This window comes from Rhinatrema bivittatum, chromosome 11, assembly GCF_901001135.1.
Source record: "Rhinatrema bivittatum chromosome 11, aRhiBiv1.1, whole genome shotgun sequence".
Classification (NCBI taxonomy): Eukaryota; Metazoa; Chordata; class Amphibia; order Gymnophiona; family Rhinatrematidae; genus Rhinatrema; species Rhinatrema bivittatum.
This window is the reverse complement of record NC_042625.1, coordinates 101,281,312-101,305,503: the sequence shown is the minus strand read 5'-3', so window position 1 is coordinate 101,305,503 and position 24,192 is coordinate 101,281,312. Positions and strand designations below refer to the sequence as shown.

Below are 24,192 nucleotides of genomic sequence, written 5' to 3'. Positions count from 1 at the left end.
AGGTGGCACTGGGGTTTATGAGGCAGGGACTGATCCGGGTACCTACAGGGAATGAGGGACTGCAGGTGGCACTGGGGTTTATGAGGCAGGGACTGATCCGGGTACCTACAGGAAATGAGGGACTGCAGGTGGCACTGGGGTTTATGAGGCAGGGACTGATCCGGGTACCTACAGGGAATGAGGGACCGCAGGTGGCACTGGGGTTTATGAGGTAGGGACTGATCCGGGTACCTACAGGGAATGAGGGACCGCAGGTGGCACTGGGGTTTATGAGGCAGGGACTGATCCGGGTAGGTACAGGGAATGAGGGACCGCAGGTGGCACTGGGGTTTATGAGGCAGGGACTGATCCGGGTAGGTACAGGGAATGAGGGACTGCAGGTGGCACTGGGGTTTATGAGGCAGGGACTGATCCGGGTAGGTACAGGGAATGAGGGACTGCAGGTGGCACTGGGGTTTATGAGGCAGGGACTGATCCGGGTACCTACAGGGAATGAGGGACCGCAGGTGGCACTGGGGTTTATGAGGCAGGGACTGATCCGGGTACCTACAGGGAATGAGGGACCGCAGGTGGCACTGGGGTTTATGAGGCAGGGACTGATCCGGGTAGGTACAGGGAATGAGGGACCGCAGGTGGCACTGGGGTTTATGAGGCAGGGACTGATCCGGGTAGGTACAGGGAATGAGGGACCGCAGGTGGCACTGGGGTTTATGAGGCAGGGACTGATCCGGGTAGGTACAGGGAATGAGGGACTGCAGGTGGCACTGGGGTTTATGAGGCAGGGACTGATCCGGGTAGGTACAGGGAATGAGGGACCGCAGGTGGCACTGGGGTTTATGAGGCAGGGACTGATCCGGATAGGTACAGGGAATGAGGGACCGCAGGTGGCACTGGGGTTTATGAGGCAGGGACTGATCCGGGTAGGTACAGGGAATGAGGGACTGCAGGTGGCACTGGGGTTTATGAGGCAGGGACTGATCCGGGTAGGTACAGGGAATGAGGGACCGCAGGTGGCACTGGGGTTTATGAGGCAGGGACTGATATAGGGAACAGTCTTTGCTTTTTCTCAGTGTGCACATGAGCTCTCACATACAGGAGGAAGCTGGGTGTGCTCCACCCAGAACAGCTCTTCATTGCTTGAGGTTTTCAAAGGATGGGAAAATGCTTCCTTGTGGTGGCATTTGAATGACTGTATCAGCTCCTTTCGAACTTTAGCCCAGTTTGGTGGCCCTCGCTTGTCAAGGTACTTTTGTAAATGTGGTCACAGTTGAAGACGTATTCAGTTGGGGGGGGGGGGGAATAGCTGGTAATACTGCCCTCGTCCTGCAGCCAAGGATAAAGCAGACGGACTCTGTATCTCCAGCTCAGAGATAAATCCCGTATTAAGAGGGACTTTAGGGCTTGTGATGAGGAAGGGCCAGTTTACAAGTATGACAGTATTCTCAATACCTCCAAAATACAGCTCCTGGTCACAGAACAACTACCAGAAAGGTGCTACAGCCGAGGATCTGTCCCTTCAGCAGAATAAATCAAGCAAACAAACATCAAGTGCAAAACATTTATAACTCAAAACTGATAAAGTGCCAACTCAAGACAATAAAATTGAACTTGTGGTGCCACTGGAGAGAGGAGCAGGGCAGGGGTTTCTGATTTGCATGCTGGGAGGAAGGAGACGCTAGCATCCTTCCAGCTACTCAGCTGCTAAGATGGCAAGATGCAAGCTTAACCAGCACTTATTTTGAGAAGCAGCAGATTATGTGCTTCAGTCACTGCTAGTACAGGAAGAAAAGTCCTGCCAGCCTTCCCAGTCTGTGCAAGAGCTTATGCACGCTCGCTCTCTCTCTCTCCAGAGGAGCCCGAGTCTGCTCATAAAGTGCAGAAAACAATTCAGACCTTCCCGCTTCAATGGGCATTACTGTGCCAGCCTCACCCTTCACTCTGTGCCCCTTCATAGAAGTGCACCAGAGGCCCAAACAGACAGCATTCCCCTGCTTCAACCCACAGCAGGAAGCACTAAGAGTCTTGAAAAAAAGAGAGGTGACTATACCACAGAAACAAAGAACTAGCTTAATAGCACTAGGAGCTGAAAGCCTTGCTATCAAATACAAAAAGATCGTGGGGGTCCCCACCCACCAAAATATTAAAAAAGCACTAGTTAGCCATTGCTTATCCAGGACAGAGCCTCACTGCAGGCTCAATTTTCCAGCAAAGGCCACTGACCCTCAACAGCAGCAGCAATTGGTTTCTGGCCTAACTGATCCCATCACACCAGCAGCACACTGCTAACAAATGTTATGATTCATAAATAAACATAGTAAAAGTACATCAAACGTCATTATAAAAACAAATGAGGAACAGAAACTAGTTCAGGACAGAGCTGCGCTGGAAGCGGTCAGCCAGGCTCTGGAAGCGCCGCTGGTAGCCCCCATTCCGGCTCACCCACTGCTTTAGGTTCCACTTGTTTGGCAACTTCTTCGAGAACCTTGGATAGCTCCTGTGAGAAGAAAGAACATGCCAGCATGCAATAACTCCAGCACAGATAAGAACGAGTTCCAGCTAGGAACAGGGTCAGATTTAGGAATAAGCCACATAGGAACCAAATTCTGCTGCTCTGATTTCCCAAGGCAAAAGCCTCCCAAACCCTGGTCTCCTGCCTATGGGTGCCAAACTCTTTTTGAAAAAGCACACAAAGGAAAATTAGTTTACCACCTGATAATTTTCGTTCCTGTAGTACCACGGATCAGTCCAGTCCAGACACCTGGGTTTTGCCTCCCCTCCAGCAGATGGAGACAGTGAAGTTTTTCAAAACAACCCTGCCATATATACCAAGGTGCCAGCCACAGTCCCTCAGTCTTATGTAATGTCAAAGCGGAATGGAACAAAACTAAATTAAACACCTAACTAGCATCCCCAACTAGGAACAGAACTCGCAGAACCAATAGAATAAGCGATAATGTAGGGTAAATAGCCAGACAAATAAACTTTATACGAGCGGACTCTCCATTACTTTAGTGTACACAGCGATAGGGCGGGGCTCTGGACTGATCCGTGGTACTACCCGGGATGTACCAGAGCTAACGTACCGAGGGTGGGAGCCGGAGAGGCCCTCACGGAGCACCCCTTCTCCAAATCCCCCGGAATCGGAAGCTTGAACATCCAAGCGAAAGTGTGCAAGGATTTCCAAGTGGCCGCCCTGCAAATTTCTTGGAGTGAGACCTGATGACATTCCGCCCAAGAAGCTGCTTGTGACCTCGTAGAATGGGTACGAAGCCCCACCGGTACAGTCTTACCACACAGTAAATACCCGGAACCGACAGCTTCCTTCAGCCAGCAAGCTAGCGTAGTCTTGGAGGCCATACTACCTATTTTCGGACCACTCCACAACACAAAGAGATGGTCCGATACACGAAAAGGATTCGTAACCTCTAGATATTGTATCAGAGCCCTGCGGACATCTAGTTTCCGTAAATCCTTCGCCACAGGATCCGACTGGTCCACATCCGAGAATGAGGGAAGCTCAATTGACTGATTCAAGTGAAAGGAAGACACCACCTTTGGGAGAAAGGAGGGAACCGTCCGCAAGGATACACCTGAATCGGAAATCCGCAAGAAAAGTTCCTTGCACGACAATGCCTGCAATTCAGACACCCAACAGGCCGAAGAATTCGCAACCAAAAACTCCTCCTTCAGCGTCAATCGCTTTATAGGCTCAAAAGGCGGTGCACACAAGGACAAAAGTACCAAATTGAGATTCCAGGAAGGACACGGATGGCGAAGCAAGCCACGAAGAAAGCACGCCACATCTGGGTGCAACGCCAGTGCTACCCCATGGACCTTACCTTGGAGACAACAAAGCGCCGCAACCTGTACTCGGAGGGAACTACAAGAGACCCTTTAGAAAGACCGGCTTGAAGGAATCCTAGGATGTCAGATACAGACGCCCGCATAGGATCCACTGCATGATCCACACACCAGGCTTCAAAAACTTTCCAGACTCTGACATAAGCTAGGGAAGTAGACTGTTTTCGCGACCTCAACAACATGGCCACCACCGCGTCCAAATAGCCTTTATTCTTCAGCTGCTGCCTCTCAAAAGCCATGCCGCTAGACAGAAGCGATCCGCCTCTTCCAAACAGACGGATCCTAGATGAAGAAGAACCGTGGACTCCGAAACCGTAGAGGTTCCGCGGCTGACAAATTCAGCCGATCCGCAAACCAGGTACACCTCGGCAACTACGGGGCTACTAGAATCACCTCTGCCGGATGGAGCTCTATTCAGCGGATCACCTTTCCTATTAGAAGCCAGGGAGGAAACACGTACAGTAAGATGTTCGTTGGCCAGGGAAGTACCAGGGCATCGACCCCCTCGGCTCCTGAGTCTCTGTGCCGACTGTAAAATCATGGACCCTTGGCATTCTTGAATGTGGACATCAGATCCATGCATGGCGTGCCCCAGCGCTCGCAGATGAGCTGAAAACCCTCGTCAGCCAACTCCCACTCTCCGGGATCGAGATGTGGCGACTGAGGAAATCTGCCTGTATGTTGTCTACCCCGGCAATATGAGATGCCGCAATGCTGACGAGATGTTCCACCCAGTTCATCAACTGTTGCGCCTCCATCGCCACCAGGCGACTCTTGGTTCCTCTTTGGCGATTGATATAGGCCACCGTGGTTGTATTCTCTGACGAGACCCGGACCGACTTCCCCCGAAGGAGGGGAGGAAGGCTTGCAATGCCAGAGCCATGGCTCTGGTCTCCAAGCGGTTGATTGACCACTGCCCCTGCACCGACTTTCCCAGACAAACCGCTCCCCAGCCGGAGAGACTGGCATCCGTGGTGACAACCGTCCAGTCGGGCATTACCAGGGGAAGTCCACATGTTCCGAGATAAGCCACCAGTCGAGACTGACTCTCACGGAGTCTGTAAGCGGAAGCAGTAGGTGAAATTGTTCTGAGACAGAATTCCAGCGGGACAGCAATGCTGATTGTAAGGGACGCATATGAGCGAAGGCCCGGGGTACTAATTCCAGAGTGGATGTCATGGATCCCAAGACTTTCAAATAATCTCTCATCCTGGGCATCCGCTTGGACAACAGGTCCCTCACCTGACCCTGAAGCTTGACTACACGTTCCATGGTGAGGAATACTCTCCCCTGTTCTGTGTCGAACAGGGCTCCCAGGAACTCCAGAGACTGCGAAGGGACCAGACGACTCTTGGCAAGATTGACCACCCAGCCGAGCGATCACAAGAGTTGTAGCACGCTGCTGATAGCTGCCTGACAGAGCCTCTGACTTCGCCCGAATCAGCCAATCGTCCAGGTAGGGATGCACTAGCAAGCCCTCCCTCCGGAGTTGCGCTGCAACCACCACCATCACCTTGGTGAACGTTCTGGGAGCAGTGGAAAGTCAGAAAGGCAGAGCCCGAAACTAATAGTGATTTCCCAGAATGTAGAACTTGATCTTCTGGTGTGACAACCGGATGCCGATATGGAGATATGCTTCCGTGACATTCAGAGACACCAGGAACTCTCCTTGTCGCAAGGAGGCGATGACTGACCGAAGAATCTCCATTCTGAAACGTGGTACCCGAAGACATCTGTTGACTTTTGAGATCTAAGATTGGTCGGAAAGTTCCTTCCTTTTTGGGGACTATGAAGTAAATGGAATAGTGGCCCCTGTGTTGTTCCGCAGACAGAACCGGTGTTATCGCCCCCAAGTGCAGAAGATGCTGGAGCGTGCCTTGTACAGCCTCTCGTTTTTCTCAGTACGTGCATGGAGAGATCAGGAACTTGTCCCAAGGACGCTGTACAAAATCTAAAGCATAACCTTGACTTATCACGGTGAGGACCTAGTGGTCCGTCGTTAGTTTGGTCCATTCCTCAAAGAAGAGCGATAGTCTGGCTCCCACGCTTGGCACTTGGTACTAAGGAATGGGTACTGAGGAATGGACCGGCAGTATCTCATTGTGAGGCCTTAGCCCCCGTGGTCGACGGAGGGTTACCTGGTCTGCCAAAACGTCTGCCTCAAAAGGTCTGAGACCATGACTGTTGTCTGTTGGACCCTGGGTGAAGGGACGAACCAGCCGACCGCGCCGGTCGAGGTCGCCTACCACCACGGAACTGAGCCCGAGCTGTAAACGATCCGCTTGACCTGGGCCTATCCTCCAGTAGTTTATGAACCTTGTTCTCTCCCAAAGATTGGATCATGTCCTCCAATTCCTTGCCGAACAACAACTTTCCTTTAAAAAAGAAGGGAACCGAGGTGCGCCTCGGATGAAATATCCGCAGCCCAATTCCGGAGCCAGAGGAGCCTGCGCGCGGAAACCATAGATCTGGCTGACGTGCGCAGCAGGTCGTAGAGGGCATCTGCGCTATATGCAATGACCGCCTCCAGCCAGTTCGCCTGAATAGCCTCCCCCTCAGAGAGGTCAGCATTGGCTTGGAGTTGCTGGGCCCAGCGAAGATCCGCATGCAGCGCAAAATTACTGCACATCGCTGCTCGGACCCCCAGCACAGACACCTCAAACACTTTGAGCTGTAACTCCAACTTTCTGTCCTGCAAGTCCTTGAGGGCCATCGCTCCCTAACTGGGATAGTAGACTTCTTGGTGACGGCAGACACTGCTGCATCCACCTTCGGAACTCTCAGCAGATCCAAAACCTCCTCTGGCAGGGGATATAGCTTGTTCATCTCTTTACTGACCTTCAACCCCAAATCTGGAGTGTCCCATTCTCTAAATAGAAGATCCATTGCCGAGAAATGGAAAGGAAAAGAAATGGCAGGGTCCCTGAGACCCAGCAATACCAGATCCATCGCCCCCAACCAAGACTCTGCCTGCGGGACTTCCAAGCCTAATTCCCCCAGAATGGCCGGGATAAGTGGATTCAACTCCTCTTTCGTAAAGAGACAAACCACATTCTTCCAGCACTTGAGCTCCCCGGTTTAAATTTGGCTGAGGGTCAGGGTCTCTGTCTGCCCCACCCCCCCGGGGGGCTGGGACTGGGGATCTGGAGCCTCCTGAGAAGAGGAGTCTGAGTCCATCTCAGTTTGCCCCGAACGCAAGGACCACTTACACTTAGGTGGTTCAGCCCCCACTTTAGATCCAGAGCGCTTCCGGGACCTCTTGTGTGATAGTGGCAACAAATTATTCTCCGCTGCCTGCCTTCTCCCTGTCTTCTTGGCTTTAAAAGCCTTGTGCATCAGAAGCATGAACTTGGAGGAAAAGGAGGAGTCCAGCGAGGAATCTGCCACCCCCTCAGGGCTATCCCTCGACCATAGGGGGCTGGACCTATGGAGATAGCAAAGGGGGTAAAATCCCCTCCCCCACCGTGTTCCGTGCGGCTGCCTGCAGTGACTCCAAAATGGCCGCCATTCCTGCGCTCATCGAGAGCGGCTCAGCTGACCTTTTACAACTCGTCCGGGACCTTGTGGCCAACCGCGGGGTCCGAATCCGACCTGCCCGAGGTAAAACGGAGGGTCCTTCGCCGCCTTGCGTTAAGGGAGCACAGAGGCCTTTGCACGAGAGTCGCATGCGCGGGGCATGGTCAGACTGGCAAAAGCTAAAATGACCCAACGAGGTGACAAAAAACCAGTGAAAAAGTAAGAAAATGGCGCAGCTCGGTGGGGAACCAAGTGAAAGTACAGGAGAGCCGGCGCGGCAAAAAGTAAGAAAACGTTCCCCACCCCCACTTAAAGCAAATCTGGACAGCTCCAGCTCCTGCTGGGGTGAGTGAGCCGGGCTCCCCAGTATCACCCCAGTGCTGCTTATCAAACGTGACAGGGCCCTCGACCAGGGAGGATGGTCCCCTCAGGACCTGGCAAACCCCCTGGGAGACTGACAGGCCTCCTCAACCAGTTTCCTTCTTCTTCCCTCTGGTTTTTTTAAGGAACACAAGCCCCTAAAAATTGCTAAACTATTCCTGACTCCCTAATTTTTTATTTTAAATCAGAAGAGACTGTGGGTTTTGCACCTCCGCCATCTGCTGGAGACAGAGTAAGACTGAGGGACTGTGGGTGGCACCTTGGTATATAGGGCAGGGTTGTTTTGAAAAAAGCTTCTTCCATCTGCTGGAGGGGAGGCAAAACCCAGGAGTCTGGACTGATCCGGGTACGTACAGGGAACCAGTGTGATTATGAGTGCTACAGAAAACTCAGGCCCCAGATCACTGCCTTTGTCGTAACCTTATATAGGCTGACAGTTCCATCAGAACCAGGGCTGGGATGTAGGACAGCGAGCCAGGGTGTCCCCCACCCTCCCAGTCCTCAGCTCAGCACCAGGAGCAGGGCTCTTTTTACAACCCTGCAATCACAGGCCCTAAATGCAGCCACATCATAAAGCTTACTATGAGCAAGTGAGCCCTGTGTACCAGCTCTTAACAAGCTCCTGTGTCCCTCCAGACATCAGGGGCCTGCCCCTCCAGGACCCGACACACACTGATCCTGTTCGCATCATGCTAACAGGAAACGATCCTGTCAGGATTACCAGTGAATGCCAAATACCCGGTCCCTGCATAGATGGAAAGCTTCATACAGGGAATTTACTTGTAGTTAAAATAGTGCATAATTTCCCAGTCACCACTCCCATACCTCATGGTGAGGTCAGATGGATGCTGCCACCTGCGGTCCTGGTGCCGGTACTCCACACTGGCAACCTGGTCCATCAACGTTAGCAGCTCTTTAAATGCATCTGAAATTAAGGAAAACAGGGTGAACGGTGACTGAATGTACGCAGGCCAGGAAAGGAGAATGCATGTGGAGAGGTGAGAGTATTCCCCTTTTATAATCAGCACTCAGGCGAGAACACTTCTGCAGTGCTGTGTAATCACTGCAATTCCAGCCTCTAAGCCTTATTCAAAATGGACTTTTCATTTTATTTATTTTTATTTATTTATTTACCGACATTCGTGAAGCACATCATGCCGGTTTACAATGAACTCAGGTGGGAGATACAGTAAAACCAAATAACATTAATACAATATAATAATACTAACACAACAAGGTATAAAAGGAACAAGACTATAAAATCTATAAAAAGAAAACTATAAAGCAATGAACCATGGGAGCAGAGAGTCAAGGGAGAGTAGGGGAGGGAGAGGAGGGGAAGGAAGGCGGGTGGCAGGGCGAGGGGAGAGGGAGGTAGGGGTAGGGGTGAGGTGTAGAAGGGAGAGAGGCATAGTTCAAGGGAAGTAAAAGAATAAATTAAAATGGAGAAGAGGAAGCTATGTATAGGTGGTTTATATACAAGGAGCTCTTAACTACGTAGAATTACAGAAAGGATGAAAGGCGGTAAACACTGGGGAATCACTGGGAAATAAATTTTTCAAGGGTACAAAGGAGGAGTGGCGGGGAGCGGGAATGCTAAGGGTAGAGAGTAGGGAGTCGGCCAGGTGAAGAGGAATGGAGGGAGAGGCTGAGGGGGAGGAGAGGAGGGAAAAGTCGTGCGAAGGGGAGGGTGAAAGGTGGAAGGCCGAGTGGGGGAACTGAGAGGGGGGAAATGTTAGGTTTGGTTTGTGTCTATGGTAAAAATCTTTATTGAACAAGGCAGTCGGTCATTTAAATTAGAGATAAACTGGAAAGTTGTAATCGAAACCTTGCCCATGAGCCAAGCCAGCATCACAACAGTCTCAGCCTACCCACCCCTAGTGACCGAGCAGACCAAGGAAAGAAATATAGACCTGCTTACCTTGATTTGGAGCCCGAGGGGACTGGATATGCTTTAAGACACACTGCACGTACATTTGCTTCTTTCTCTCCAGTTCTGTAGAAGGAATTCTTACTTGCCTACACACAAAAAAAGTAGAAAAACAGCATCAGTCCCTTTAAAAAGGGAAAAGAAATTAGAAATAGAAAGCATGCAGTTCACTCGTCCTCACTCCAACCTGGCAGGCAAAAGCCCACATCAGTCAGGTAAATAAACCAAAAACACTGGACTGGACATGGGCAGAAAGGAAAATTGGTTCTTACCTGCTCGTTTTCATTCCTGTACCACCACGGATCAGTTCAGACTCCTGAGTTTTGCCTCCCCTCCAGCAGATGGAGACAGAGAAGTTTTTGATTAACACTGAGATGTCGTATTACATTGTACCCAAGTGTAAAGAACACAACTGCAAAAACTATTAACAATTTTATCCCCTAATGAGCAGAGGGGAGAGACAACCTGCAACACCAACACTCTGCCCACATGGGAGCAGAACCAGTTGCAACCTTCAGAACAAATCTGCAGCGCAAAAACTACTGAACACGTGGACCCTCCGTTTCCCCAACTCTGGAATGGGCAGGGCTCTGGACTGATCCGTGGTACTACAGGAACAAAAATTAGCAGGCAAGAACCAGTTTTCCTTTCCCTGTACGTACCCGGATCAGTCCAGACTCCTGGGATGTACCAGAGCTTCCCAATGTGGGGTGGGACTGCGAGAGTCCTGCTCGAAGCTCACCTTGTCCAACCCCCCCAGAATCCCACAGATAATGCCTGGCAAAGGTGTGCAAAGACTTCCAAGAGCCGCTCTACATATCTCTTGCGGCGAAACTTGCTGACAGCCCACGAAGCCGCTTGTGACCTGGTAGAATGCACCAAAAGACCAACAGGAACCGGGCGACCCTGAACAATGTAAGAAGAGTCAATAGCCTCTTTCAGCCAGCGTGCGACAGTGGCCCTAGAGGCCCTGTGCCCCCTTCTGGGGCCACGCCACAACACAAAAAGATGGTCTGACAAGCGTAAGCTGTTTGTAACTTCCAAGTAACACAACAGAACTCGCTGCACGTCCAACTTTCACAAAACCACCTTAGGAAGAAAGGAGGGAACTGTCCTCGAGGAGACTCCCATACGCGTAATTCTTAAGAAAGGCTCCCTACAAGACAAGGCCTCAAGCTCCGACACCTGCCGTGCTGAAGAAATAGCCATGAGGAAAACAAACTTCAAGGTTTAATGTCGCCTGCTTTAAAAACTCAAAAGGTGAAGTACACAGGGTTCTGAGTACCAAAATCAGGCTCCAAGAAGGACAAGGATTCTGGACCAGAGGACGCAAATACTTTGCCCCCCTCAGAAAACACATCACGTCAGCCAAGGCTACTCCTCGTACCTTACCACAGCAACAACCCAGAGCCGCCACCTGGACCCTCAGAGAGCTACAAGATAAACCTTTAGCCAGGCCAGCTTGTAAGAAAGCCAAAACATCCCCCACAGAGGCCCAGATAGGCTCCACCTTGTGCTCCCCACACCAAGACTCAAAAACTCCCCTCACCTTGACATAGGCCAGGGAGGTAGAAGTTTTTCTAGAGTGCAAGAGAGTAGCAACTACCACATCCGAATAACCCTTACTCTTTAGCCGCTGCCTCTCAAAAGCCATGCTGCTGGACAAAAGCGATCTTCCTCTTCCAAACAAACGGGCCCCTGGCACAGGAGATTCAGCACCAGATGAAACCTAAGAGGGCCGTCAACCGCTAGGTTGACCAGATCTGCAAACCATGGATGCCACGGCAATTCCGGAGCTACCAGCACCACTGCCCGGATGAGCTTCTACGTGACATAACACTTTGCCGACCAATGGCAAAGGAGGAAACACGTACAATGGGACATCCATCGGCAGGGGAGGACTAAAGCATCTACTCTATCTGCTCCGGGTTCCTGGCGTCGACTGAAGAACCATGGGGCTTTGGCATTGCACAACGTTGCCATCAAGTCTACACTTAGCCTGGTCCACTTGTGGCATATGAAGTGAAAAGCATCATTGGAGAGCTCCCACTCCCCGGGATCCAGTTGGTGTCAGCTGAGGAAATCTGCTTGAACATTGTCTACGCCGGCAATATAAGAGGCTGCTATCCTGTCCAGGTGCAGCTCCACCCAGCTGATCAACTCCCGGGCTTCCCTTGCCACCGGCAGACTCTTGGTTCCCCCCCTGGTGATTTATGTAGGCTACCGCTGTAGCATTGTCCAACAGGATTCTGACCAATCTCCCCCACAAAGGAAGAAGAGCCTGCAGAGCCAATCGAACAGCCCTGGTTTCTAATCGGTCGATTGACCACGAGGACTCCCTGACTGACCACTGGCCTTGCATCGCTCTCCCCTGACAAACCGCTCCCCAACCAGAGAGGCTGGCATCGGGGTGACCACTGTCCAAGAGGGAATTTCCAAGTAAACACCCTGGCGCAAGTTGTCTGGGAAGAGCCAAGCGAGGCTGGAATGCGCAGAACCCGTAAGAGGAAGTGGAAGCTGAAATTGTTCGGAAACCAGATTCCACTGGGAGAGTAACGCTGATTGAAGGGGTCTCATATGAGCAAAAGCCATGGGACTAGCTCCAGAATGGAAGCCATTGAAAAGAGAACCTGCAAGTAATCCCAGACCCTGGGAAGATGGTTGACCAGCAATGCCTGCATTTGAGCCTGTAGCTTGGCGACCACTCCTTGGTGAGAAAAACCTTGCCTAACCATGTATCGAACAGAGCACCCAAAAACTCCAACGACTGGGAGGGAACCAGATGACTCTTGGCCAGATTGACTATCCAACCCATCGACCTCAAGAGTTGAAGGACCAGGTGCACCGCTGTCTGCAGAGCCTCCAACTTCGCTTGACTCAAACAGTTGTCCAGGTAAGGATGAACCAAGACACTTTCTTTCCGGAGTCCTGCTGCCACAGCAACCATCACTTTGGTGAAGACCCTGGCCACTGTAGCGAGCCCGAAAGGAAGGGCGCAGAATTGAAAATGATCGCCCAGGATTGCGAACCTCAGGTACTTCTGGTGGTCAGGTCGGATGCCGATATGTAAGTACGCCTCGGTCAGGTCCAGCGAAGCTAGGAATTCCCCTTTTTGGACCAACGCAATCACCGACCGAAAAAGGTTTCCATCCGGAACCGAAGCACCCAAAGAGATTGGTTGACCTTCTTCAAATCGAGGATGGGGTCGGAATGTGCCTTCCTTCTTGGGCACTATGAAGAAAATGGAATAGTGGCCTTTTCTTTGTTCCTCCAGGGGCACTGGCACAATGGCTCCTAACTCCCTGAGGCACCTCACCGTGTCTCGCACCGCAAGACATTTTTGTTCGTAAGAGCATGGGGAAACCAGAAAACACTCTCAGAGGGGCTGAGCAAAATCTAAAGTGCAGCCATAAGAACATGCCATACTGGGTCAGACCAAGGGTCCATCAAGCCCAGCATCCTGTTTCCAATAGTGGCCAATCCAGGCCATAAGAACCTGGCAAGTACCCAAAAACTAAGTCTATTCCATGTTACCATTGCTAATGGCAGTGGCTATTCTCTAAGTGAACTTAATAGCTGGTAATGGACTTCTCCAAGAACTTATCCAATCCTTTTTTAAACACAGCTACACTAACTGCACTAACCACATCCTCTGGCAACAAATTCCAGAGTTTAATTGTGCATTGAGTAAAAAAAAGAACTTTCTCAGATTAGTTTTACATGTGCCCCATGCTAACTTCATGGAATGCCCCTAGTCTATTATCCGAAAGAGTAAATAACCAATTCACATCTACCCGTTCTAGACCTCTCATGATTTTAAACATCTCTATCATATCCCCCCTCAGTCGTCTCTTCTCCAAGCTGAAAAGTCCTAACCTCTTTACTCTTTCCTCATAGGGGAGCTGTTCCATTCACCTTATCATTTTGGTAGCCCTTCTCTGTACCTTCTCCATCGCAATTATATCTTTTTTGAGATGCGGCGACCAGAATTGTACACAGTATTCAAGGTGCGGTCTCACCATGGAGCGATACAGAGGCATTATGACATTTTCCGTTTTATTCACCATTCCTTTTCTAATAATTCCCAACATTCTGTTTGCTTTTTTGACTGCCGCAGCACACTGAGCTGACGATTTCAATGTGTTATCCACTATGACACCTAGTTTTCTTTCTTGGGTTGTAACACCTAATATGGAACCCAACATTGTGTAATTATAGCATGGGTTATTTTTCCCTATATGTATCACCTTGCACTTATCCACATTAAAATTTCATCTGCCATTTGGATGCCCAATTTTCCAGTCTCACAAGGTCTTCCTGCAATTTATCACAATCTGCTTGTGATTTAACTACTCTGAACAATTTTGTGTCATCTGCAAATTTGATTATCTCACTCGTTGTATTTCTTTCCAGATCATTTACAAATATATTGAAAAGTAAGGGTCCCAATACAGATCCCTGAGGCACTCCACTGTCCACTCCCTTCCACTGAGAAAATTGTCCATTTAATCCTACTCTCTGTTTCCTGTCTTTTAGCTGGTTTGCAATCCACGAAAGGGCATCGCCACCTATCCCATGACTTTTTACTTTTCCTAGAAGCCTCTCATGAGGAACTTTGTCAAACGCCTTCTGAAAATCCAAGTACACTCCATCTACCGGTTCACCTTTATCCACATGTTTATTAACTCCTTCAAAAAAGTGAAGTAGATTTGTGAGGCAAGACTTGCCCTGGGTAAAGCCATGCTGACTTTGTTCCATTAAACCATGTCTTTCTATATGTTCTGTGATTTTGATGTTTAGAACACTTTCCACTATTTTTCCTGGCACTGAAGTCAGGCTAACCGGTCTGTAGTTTCCCGGATCGCCCCTGGAGCCCTTTTTAAATATTGGGGTTACATTTGCTATCCTCCAGTCTTCAGGTACAATGGATGATTTTAATGATAAGTTACAAATTTTTACTAATAGGTCTGAAATTTCATTTTTTAGTTCCTTCAGAACTCTGGGGTGTATACCATCCGGACCAGGTGATTTACTACTCTTCAGTTTGTCAATCGGGCCTACCACATCTTCTAGGTTCACCGTGATTTGATTCAGTCCATCTGAATCATTACCCATGAAAACCTTCTCCATTACGGGTACCTCCCCAACATCCTCTTCAGTAAACACCGAAGCAAAGAAATCATTTAATCTTTCCGTGATGGCCTTATCTTCTCTAAGTGCCTCTTTAACCCCTCGATCATCTAACTGTCCAACTGACTCCCTCACAGGCTTTCTGCTTCGGATATATTTAAAAAGTTTTTACTGTGAGTTTTTGCCTCTACAGCCAACTTCTTTTCAAATTCTCTCTTAGCCTGTCTTATCAATGTCTTACATTTAACTTGCCAACATTTATGCTTTATCCTATTTTCTTCTGTTGGATCCTTCTTCCAATTTTTGAATGAAGATCTTTTGGCTAAAATAGCTTCTTTCACCTCCCCTTTTAACCATGCCGGTAATTGTTTTACCTTCTTTCCACCTTTAATGTGTGGAAGACATCTGGACTGTGCTTCTAGAATGGTATTTTTTAACAATGACCACGCCTCTTGGACATTTTTTACTTTTGTAGCTGCTTCTTTCAGTTTTTTTCTAACAATTTTTCTCATTTTATCAAACCCATGTTTTATGACATTGAGAACCCACTGGTCCGAAGTTAATTTGGTCCACTCCTCGTAAAAGAGAATCAACCTACCTCCGACTACTGGAATGGAGTGTTACGACTGTCGCTGCCCAACGTCTCCACTCCGCCCACCTTACCTTTTTTGCGACTCCTCCCGCGGTTGATGGATGTCTGGCTGTCACGGCGTCTGCCTGCCGTCCTCTCCAGTGTCCCCGGTCCGGTGTTGCATCCCGCCATGTTGTCCAGGTACCATAGGGCGCGCCGCGCAGCCCTGCTTATTCTCTCTTTGGCACAAACCTCAAGGGTGTCCCCCTGCGATGACGTCACACATCCCGGATACAAAAGCCTACACTTTTTGCTAGCTAATAGCGTTAGTAAGGGAATCCTTACGGATGGGATTCGCTCTCTGTACCTAGCTACTCTGCCTCTCCAACTTTTAGACCTTATTCTAACAAGGGACCCGCTCCTCGGGGGCCTCTCATTTCTTGCAGGTCGCTATCAGGAACTGGTATTCACTCCTCGAGGGCCCATGTTCCCTGACTCGCTGCCTGAACTTATCTCTTCTGTTTGGAAGAAACTGCTGCCTACACCATCAGTGAGTTACCAACTTTATTTCCTCAGAGCTGTTCCTGGAACCAGGTACTCGTTCCTCGAGGGCCTGCCTCTATCCCAACTTCTGTGTTACCTTCTGGGAGAGACCGCTGTGTGAGTAACTTTACCAACGAGGCTCAATACCAGAACTCTGTGTATGCTCCACTGTACTCACTATCTCAGTTTTCTCCACTACAGCACAGCCATAGAGGGAATCACTGTTCCAGTGTCCTGAGGGACTACAAGTCCAGCCGGACTCGCTCCTCGAGGGCCTGCCTCTATTCCAGCTTCTGTGTCACCTTCTGGGAGAGACCGCTGTGTGAGTAACTTTACCAACGAGGCTCAATACCAGAACTCTGTGTATGCTCCACTGTACTCACTATCTCAGTTTTCTCCACTACAGCACTGCCATAGAGGGAATCACTGTTCCAGTATCCTGAGGAACCCTAAGCCCAGCCGGGCTTCATCTTTACTTACCACTGCCACCTCTGGTGGCTTCTCAACTCTGTCTAATAAAAAAGATATAATTCTGTGTTGTGTGTCCCAAAGCTGAGCCTGACCTGTGGCCCCTCACGGGACTTCCCCCGTGGGCGTGGTCAGCTGCCACAGTGTCCAAGGGTCCACCCAAAACCTTACAAACAATAAGATGGAGGAGTGAACCGGCCTCACCTCATTGGGAGGACCCGTCTCTGCCAAGGTGCCGGCCACGAAAGGGCTGGTTCCAGGAATGCTGCCTGCCCGAGCTCTGCCTAGAAGAGGAACCAGACCGAAATTTTCAATTTCCTCAGAAGCACGAGTGAGGCGGAAAGGAGCCCCTCGCCTTGGGCTTATCCTCCAGCAGCTTCTGGACCTTGTTCTCCCCCAGAGCTTTAATCATGTCTTCCAAATCCTTTCCAAAGAGCAATTTGCCCTTGAATGGCAAGGAACCTAGCTGAGCCTTAGAAGAAACATCCACAGACCAGTTCCTCAGCCAGAGGAACCTGCGGGCAGAGAGAGACAGCCGAAACCACAGACCTGGCCAAAGTGCAAGGTAAATTGTACAGCAGGTCTGCGCTGTAAGCCACGGTGGCCTCCAGCCGCCCAGCTTGAATAGCTTCCGCCTCCGAGGGACGCGCCCATCTGTAAATGCTGCACTCAGCAAAGACTTGCTCTTATCTGGAAACTGCTACACATGGCAGCTCGCACCCCAAGAGCTGAAACGTCAAAGATCTTAGGCTGCACCTCTAGCTTTCGATCCTGGAGATCTTTAAGGGCCGTTGCGCCCATTACAGGGTTGGTGGTCTTCCTGGTAACAAACGACACTGCTGCATCCATCTCGGGAACCTGGAGGAGGTCCACAGCCTTCTCTGGTAGAGGGTACAACTTATCTATCGCCCGACTAACCTTCAAATCTAAGTCCGGAGTGTCCCACTCCGGAAATTACAGGTCAGTGACAGAGTCAGACCAAGGTGACCCACGGCTCCCATCCGAGAGTCCTCCTGAGGGGCCTCAATACCCAATTCTTCCAGAACTGTGGGAGTAAGCGGACCCAGCTCATCCTTGCAGAACAAACATCTCACCTTAGGGTCATCCCCCTCAAACATCGGAGTGCCCTCCAACTGCTGATTTTGATTCTGGTCGCCCAGATCCTCCCCCTGGAGGTTCTTGCCCCCGCGGGTCTTCCGAGTCCCCTGCAGGCTGAGAAGGCGCAGTTCTTAGGGGATGCCTGGATTTCGTGACCCCCCCTCTCTCCGGGAGCCTAGGTCTCTTGGGGGCCGAGACAGGCTTTAAACAAGCATCCCGAACAGAATGTCTTCTGGCTGCCTTCCTGGCTTTAAAAGCAGCAAGACAAATTCAGAGGAGTATGAGGAAGAGGAGTCCGAAGCCTCCTCAGGGCCCTCCTCTGAAGACATCGCCAAACCTGCAGGAAATTCGCCCCCCCCCCTCCGGGAGGTGCCTGGCTGCAGGGAGGAGGGAGGAGGGAGGAGGGGAATTCCCTGCCGCAGCTCGCGTGAGTGTCTAAAGGCCGACAAAATGACCTCCATTCCCATGCTGAGCGGGAACAGATCTGATGAGGGCTGTCGTGCTCGACAGCCTCCCAGGCTCCTGGTGCGCATTCAAAATGCCACCCATGAAGCCCCCCCGAAGTGCCCTCCCCCGAGGAGGCACCCAGAGCAAATGCCATCACCCCCGCTTCCACACGCGTGGCAGGCTGCACCACACAGCATCGGAGTCCCACAGAGAAAATAAAAAGAACGGCGGCAGAAAGCGCTGGGGGAACGGAGATGTCCTGGTAGGCAATTGCCGCTCCTATCTGATAGCCGAAAAATTTATTATTTTTTTTTTTTTAAAACAAACCTTAAGGCTCCAAAATGCAACTACTGGTTCTGCCCCCTGCAGGGTGAGTAAGCCAGGCTCCCTGGTATCACCCTGGCCGCTGCCAACAGGGCAAGCCTGCAGGGTCCTCGACCCTCTTCTCTACTGCCTCAACTACCAGGGGGGATGGTCCCACTAGGACCTGCCAACCCCCTGGAAGGCTCAGAAATCTTTCCTCTTTTCCTTCTTTATCTGTTCTCTCTCTCTTTGGTTTTTTTTTTTTTTTTTTAATCTTCTATCTGTCACAGACTGTAGGATTTTGCACCTCCACTATCTGCTGGAGACAGAGAAATACTGACAGACTGTAGGTGGCACCTCGAGGTATAGGGCAGTGTCAGTCAAAAACTTCTCTGTCTCCATCTGCTAGAGGGAAGGCAAAACCCAGGAGTCTGGACTGATCCGGGAACGTACAGGGAACAAGTTTAAGTCCTACAAGTTGGAAGTGTTCATGAAACTTGGCCCTCCCCTAGGAGGAGATACTCAATACCACCTTCACAGATGCCCCCAGGGCAGACCGAAACCCTCACATAGGTCAGTGTCTCAATGTACCACTGCAGCACACACACCAGATCCTAAAGCAGCTTCAAGGACAACTGCATTCATACCTTTCTTCAGCTTTTTCAACAGGGGAAACTTTGCCCAATTTCTTCCCAGGCAGGTTCTCTCCCCTGTAATCCTTGGCTAAAATGATTTGCTGCAACAGGAAACAAAAAAAAAGAGAAAATATTAGCTCAAGACAAAAGGGAAAAAAAATCCTCCTAGTTCTGTCTAAAAACTAGCAGGCTCCCTTTCTACTTCTCTGACATGATAGGAAAATTGGTTCTTACCTGCTAATTTTCATTCCTGTAGTACCACAGATCAGTCCAGACAGCTGGGTTCTGCCTCCTCTCCAGCAGACGGAGACAGAGAAGTTTTTGACTGACACTGCCAGTTAAGTTGAGGTGCCACCTGCAATCTGCCACTATTGAACTGTACCCAAGCCAGATGAATAGGAAAAAACAGCCACACTATGTACAATTTCTCCCCAAATGAGCACAGGGAAGAAGAAACCTTGTATATTGAGTAAGAGCTCTTGCCCGCACAACACACCTGCGCGGGGCCAGAACCTGAAACCAAACACTGATCGAGCTGGACTCTCCAATCTCCGTATTCTTACGTGGGCGAGAGTCTGGACTGATCGTGGTACTACAGGAACAAAAATTAGTAGGTAAGAACCAATTTTCCTTTCCTTGTATGTACCCAGATCAGTCCAGGACAGCTGGGATATACCAATGCTTTCCTAGCCAGGGTGGGACGAGCGAGTCCTGCTCGGAGTATTCTGTCACCAAAACCTGAGGCCTGGACGTCCAGACTGTAATGTCTGGCAAAGATATGTAAAGATTTCCAAATGGCCGCCCTACAGATTTCCTGTGGCGAAACTTGTTGTCACTCAGCCCAAGAGGCCGCTTGCGATTGGGTAGGAATGAGCACGAAGCCCTTTGGCGATGTACACAGAGCTGATAGCCTCCTGCAAGCAGCAAGCAATAGTGGCCCTAGAAGCCTTCTGCCCTCGCCTGGGGCCCCTCCACAGTACAAAAAGAAGATCCGACAGGCGGAAACTGTTAGTAACCTCCAAGTAACATAACAGAGCCCGTCACACGTCCAACTTATATAAATCTCTGGACTGAGGGGTGGAAAGGCCCGAATCCAGGAAGGAAGGGCGCTCCACAGACTGATTCAAATGAAAAGATGACAACCTTAGGCAAAAAGGAGGGAACCGTTCAAGGACACTCTGGCATCAGAAATCCTCAAGAAGGGTTCTGTACAGGATAAAGCCTGAAGCTCTGACACCCACCAGCAAAATCACTTTCAAAGTAAGATCCTTCAGCGTCCCATGTTTCAAAGGCTCAAACGGTGACGTACACATGGCCCTCAACACCAGATTGAGACTCCAGGAACGACAGGGATTCCGGACGGGTAGACACAGATATTTAACTCCCCGCAGGTAGCGCATGACGTCAGGGGGCGCCGCCAAGCGAACTCCATGTACTCTACCCCGAAGGCAACCCAGAGCCACCACCTGAACCCTCAAGGAATTAAAGGATAAGGCTTGGACCAGACCAGCTTGCAAAAAGGCCAAGACATCATCCACAGAGGCATGAGTGGGAACCATCTTGCGTCCCCCACACACGAAGACTCAAACACCCCACATCCTGAAATATGCCAGGGAGGTAGAGGTCTTTCTGGACTGCAAGAGAGTAGCAATCACCACATCCAAATAACCCTTATTCCTTAGGTGTTCCCTCTCAAAAGCCATGCCGCTAGACAAAAGTGATCTGCCCCTTCCAAACCAACGAGACCTTGTTGAAGGAGATCCAGCCAGAGCGGAAACCTCAACGGACTATCCATCGCTAGGTTTACCAGATCCGCAAACCACAGCCGCCTCGGCCATTCCGGAGCTACGAGGATTGTGTCCCTTTGGTGGACCTCTACTCTGCGCAACACCTTGCTGATTAGTGGCCACGGTGGGAACATGTACAGCAGAACATCCGATGGCCAAGGGAGGACCAGAGTGTCCACCCCTTCTGCGCCTATCTCCCGACACTGACAGAAGAAACTTGGGGCCTCAGCGTTGCGAAAAGTCGCCAGATCCATGCAGGAGTGGTCCCACCTGCTGCATATAAGGTGAAAAGTGTCCTCCGAAAGCAACTACTCTCTGGGATCCAGTATGTGCTGACTCAGGAAGTTCGCCTGAACGTTGTCTGCGCCTGCAATATGAGAGCCTGCTATATTTTCCAGATGCGGTTCCACACAACTGATCAATTCCCAGGCTTCCAGGGCTACTGCTCGGCTCTTGGTGCCTCCCTGGGGATTTATGTAAGCTACTGTTGTCCGACAGGACCCATACTGAATGGCCCTGCACCAGGGGAAGGATAGCCTGAAGAGCAAGATGCACGGCTCTGATCTCCAACCACGTGATTGACCACGAGGACTCCATCTTCGACCAATGAACCTGGACCGATCTGCATTGGCAGACCGCACCCCAACCAGAAAGACTGGCATCCATAGTCACTATTATCCAAGAGGAAACTTCCAGGTCTACACCTTTTGGGAACCTGTCCTAGGTGAGCCACCAGGGAAGAATGGACCATGCAGATTCGGTAAGTGGAAGCGGTAGCTGAAACTGCTCAGAGATTGGGTCCCAACAGGTTAACAAAGCTGACTGACGAGGCCTCATATGAGCAAAGGCCCACGGGACTGAGTCCAGGGTTGACGCCATCGATCCAAGAACTTGCAGATAATCCCAGACACTGGGAATGCGCATGGTCAACAGCGAGCGAACTTGAGCCTGCAACTTGTGGATCCGCTCCTTGGTGAGAAACACCTTGCCTGATCTCGTGTCGAAGATGGCTCCCAGGAACTCCAAGATCTGGGAGGGAAGTAAATGACTCGGCAAATTGACTACCCACCCCAGGGTCCGCAAGAGGCAAAGGACTCAATCCACCACCTCCCGACAGAGGGACTCAGACTTTCCCCGAATCAACCAGTTGTCCAAATAAGGGGGCACCAGAACTCCATGCATCCAAAGGGCAGTTGCCACCACCACCATTACCTTGATAAAGGTCCTTGGTGCTGTTGCTAGGCTGAAAGGCAGGGCACAAAACTGGAAGCGTTTCCCCAGAATCATGAAGCAGAGGAATCTTTGATGGTCAGGCCAAATTCAGACGTGCAGGTAAGCCTTAGTCAAGTCCAGGGGTGTGAGGAACTCTCCCCTGTGAACTGCTGCGATTACCGACCACAAAGTCTCCATGCGGAAGTGCAACACCCAAAAAGCTCTGTTCACCTTCTTCAAAATCGAGGATGGACCGGAAAGTACCTTTTTTTTTTTTTTTCGGTACCACAAAGTAGATGGAGTACTTGCCTGTCCTTTGCTCTGCTGGGGGTACCAGCACAATGGTCCCCAGTTCTTGGAGGAGACGGACGGTGGCCTGCACGGCTAACATTATTTGCTGGTAAGAGCATGGGGAGATGAGAAAACAATCCCTTAGAGGCCTAGCAAATTCTAAAGCTTAACCTTGACTTATCACGTCCAAGACCCACTGGTCGGATGTAATCTTGGTCCACTCCTCTTAAAAGAGAGCCAGCTGACCCCCTATTAGCAGCACCTCATTGGGAAAACTTTGCTCCACCCACACCCTGGGCAGTACTTTCTCTGCCGGGCTGGCAACCTCGAAAGGGCTGACTCCATGAGTGCTGCCTGCTCAACAGTTGTCTGAACGAAGAACCCGACGATCTAGAGGCCCAAAACCTATGATTTCCCCGAAACAGAGTACGGGAGGTAAAGGAAGGCCTCAACTTGGGCTTATCTTCAGGCAACCTGCGTACTTTGTTTTCACTCAAGGATTGAATCATCTCCTCCAACTCCTTACCAAACAGCAGCTTGCTCTTAAAAGGCAGAGAGTCCAGCAGCACTTTGGAGGAGATGTCTGCCACCCAATTTCTCAAACAAAGGAGTCTGCAAGTGGAAATAGCGGATATCATGGTTCTACCCGAGGTCCACAGCAGATTGTACAACGTATTGCAGTATAGGCCACCACAGCCTCCAGCCGCTCCGCCTGGAGGAATTCCGTTTCTGAGAGGGCCTTATCCATCTGGAGCTGTTGCACCCAATGAAGGCCTGCCCGCAACATAAAACCGCTACACATAGCAGACTGAGCCCCCAGAGCAGAGACCTCAAAAATCTTTTTGAGGTGAACTTCTATCCTGAAGGTCCTTGAGTGCCGCGGAACCAGTGACAGGGATAGTCGTCTTCTTAGTGACGGCGGACACAGCCGCAACCACCTTCGGTATCTTGAGAAGATCCAGCGCCTCACGGGGAAGCGGGTATAACTTGTCCACAGCCCTGCTCACCTTCAAACCAGCATATGAAAAGGGAAAGCCGTGATGGGACCCCTAAGCCCCAACATCACTGGATCCACGGCCCCTAGCATCGCGCTCTCTTGCGGGGCCTCAATACCTAGCTCCTCCAACATGGTGGGAATTAGGGGGGCTAGTTCTTCAGCGTGAAACAAACGCACCACCCTGGGGGTCATCCCCCACAAGCCCCGGCACATCTGGGTGAGACTGGTCTGGGTCCCGGTCTCCCCACTGGGAGACCCCTCTGGGGGATCCGATGCCCGAGCGGTAGTGGAATCCTCAGTTGTGAGAGGGCTTCTGACCATACTGGCCGAGCCCCCTTTGAGGCCCCAGCCTTGTGGGAGCCACCGGGGCCAATTCTTCCTGCTGTGGGCGCTTGGTCCTCCGGCCCCGGGAAACCCCTTTATGGCCGCAGCGTCTGGATGAGTGCCCTGCTTTAAACACTCTGCTTAGAAAGTGAACAAATTTGACAGAAACAGAGGAGGAGGAGTCAGAGTCCTCCTCTTCGCCTTCTTCCGAGGAGAAATCTCCTGCCGCCTCGAAGTGGCCCCCTCCAGAGCCTGAGGCAGCGAGGTGGGGGGGGGGGGGGGGAATTCATGAATTCATGCTCTCTTGCGGGGCCTCCGTTCCCGCGCTAAGCAAGAACAGGCCCCCGAGGGCTTTCGTGCTGACACGAGCTACCAGGATCCCAGCGCGAAGAAGGCATCCCCTTAACAGCTGCCCCGGAGGTTCCCTCTCTGCCAGGGAGGCACTCCGAGCAAAGCTGTCGCGAGCGGACCCTCAGGCACCACAGGCCGCACCATGCGGCATGGTCCGCAAACCCGGACTGAAAAAGTCAGCACCAAACGGCAGACAGCAGAGGAGCCGCTGGAAGCAAGAGCCGGGATGCGCTAAGCCTACCTACAAACCGGCGAAAAACAAAATCTTTTTTTTTTCCCAACACACTATCGAGTGCCCAGCTGCAAGATCCTACCGTCCCCTGCAGTGTGAGTGAACCGGGCTTCCT

General features: G+C 50.9%; 1 protein-coding gene across 6 annotated transcripts in view; it reads right to left on the bottom strand.

Annotated features, from left to right (window-relative positions):
- Nucleotides 1-1,544: 1,544 nt before the first annotated feature.
- Nucleotides 1,545-24,192, bottom strand: part of S100PBP (S100P binding protein) — a 28,067-nt gene continuing 5,419 nt past the window's right edge. For 5 of the 6 annotated variants that reach the window (XM_029619151.1, XM_029619148.1, XM_029619150.1 and 2 more), the window contains exons 3-7: nt 18,896-18,984; nt 9,961-10,020; nt 9,680-9,777; nt 8,584-8,683; nt 1,545-2,494 (exon numbers count right to left, since the gene is read on the bottom strand). In XM_029619151.1, coding sequence (XP_029475011.1) covers nt 2,362-2,494; nt 8,584-8,683; nt 9,680-9,777; nt 9,961-10,020; nt 18,896-18,984 — 480 coding nt within the window. In that variant the 3' untranslated portion in view covers nt 1,545-2,361. The remainder of the gene's footprint in view (nt 2,495-8,583; nt 8,684-9,679; nt 9,778-9,960; nt 10,021-18,895; nt 18,985-24,192) is intronic. The other variant, XM_029619149.1, reaches the window with a different exon arrangement.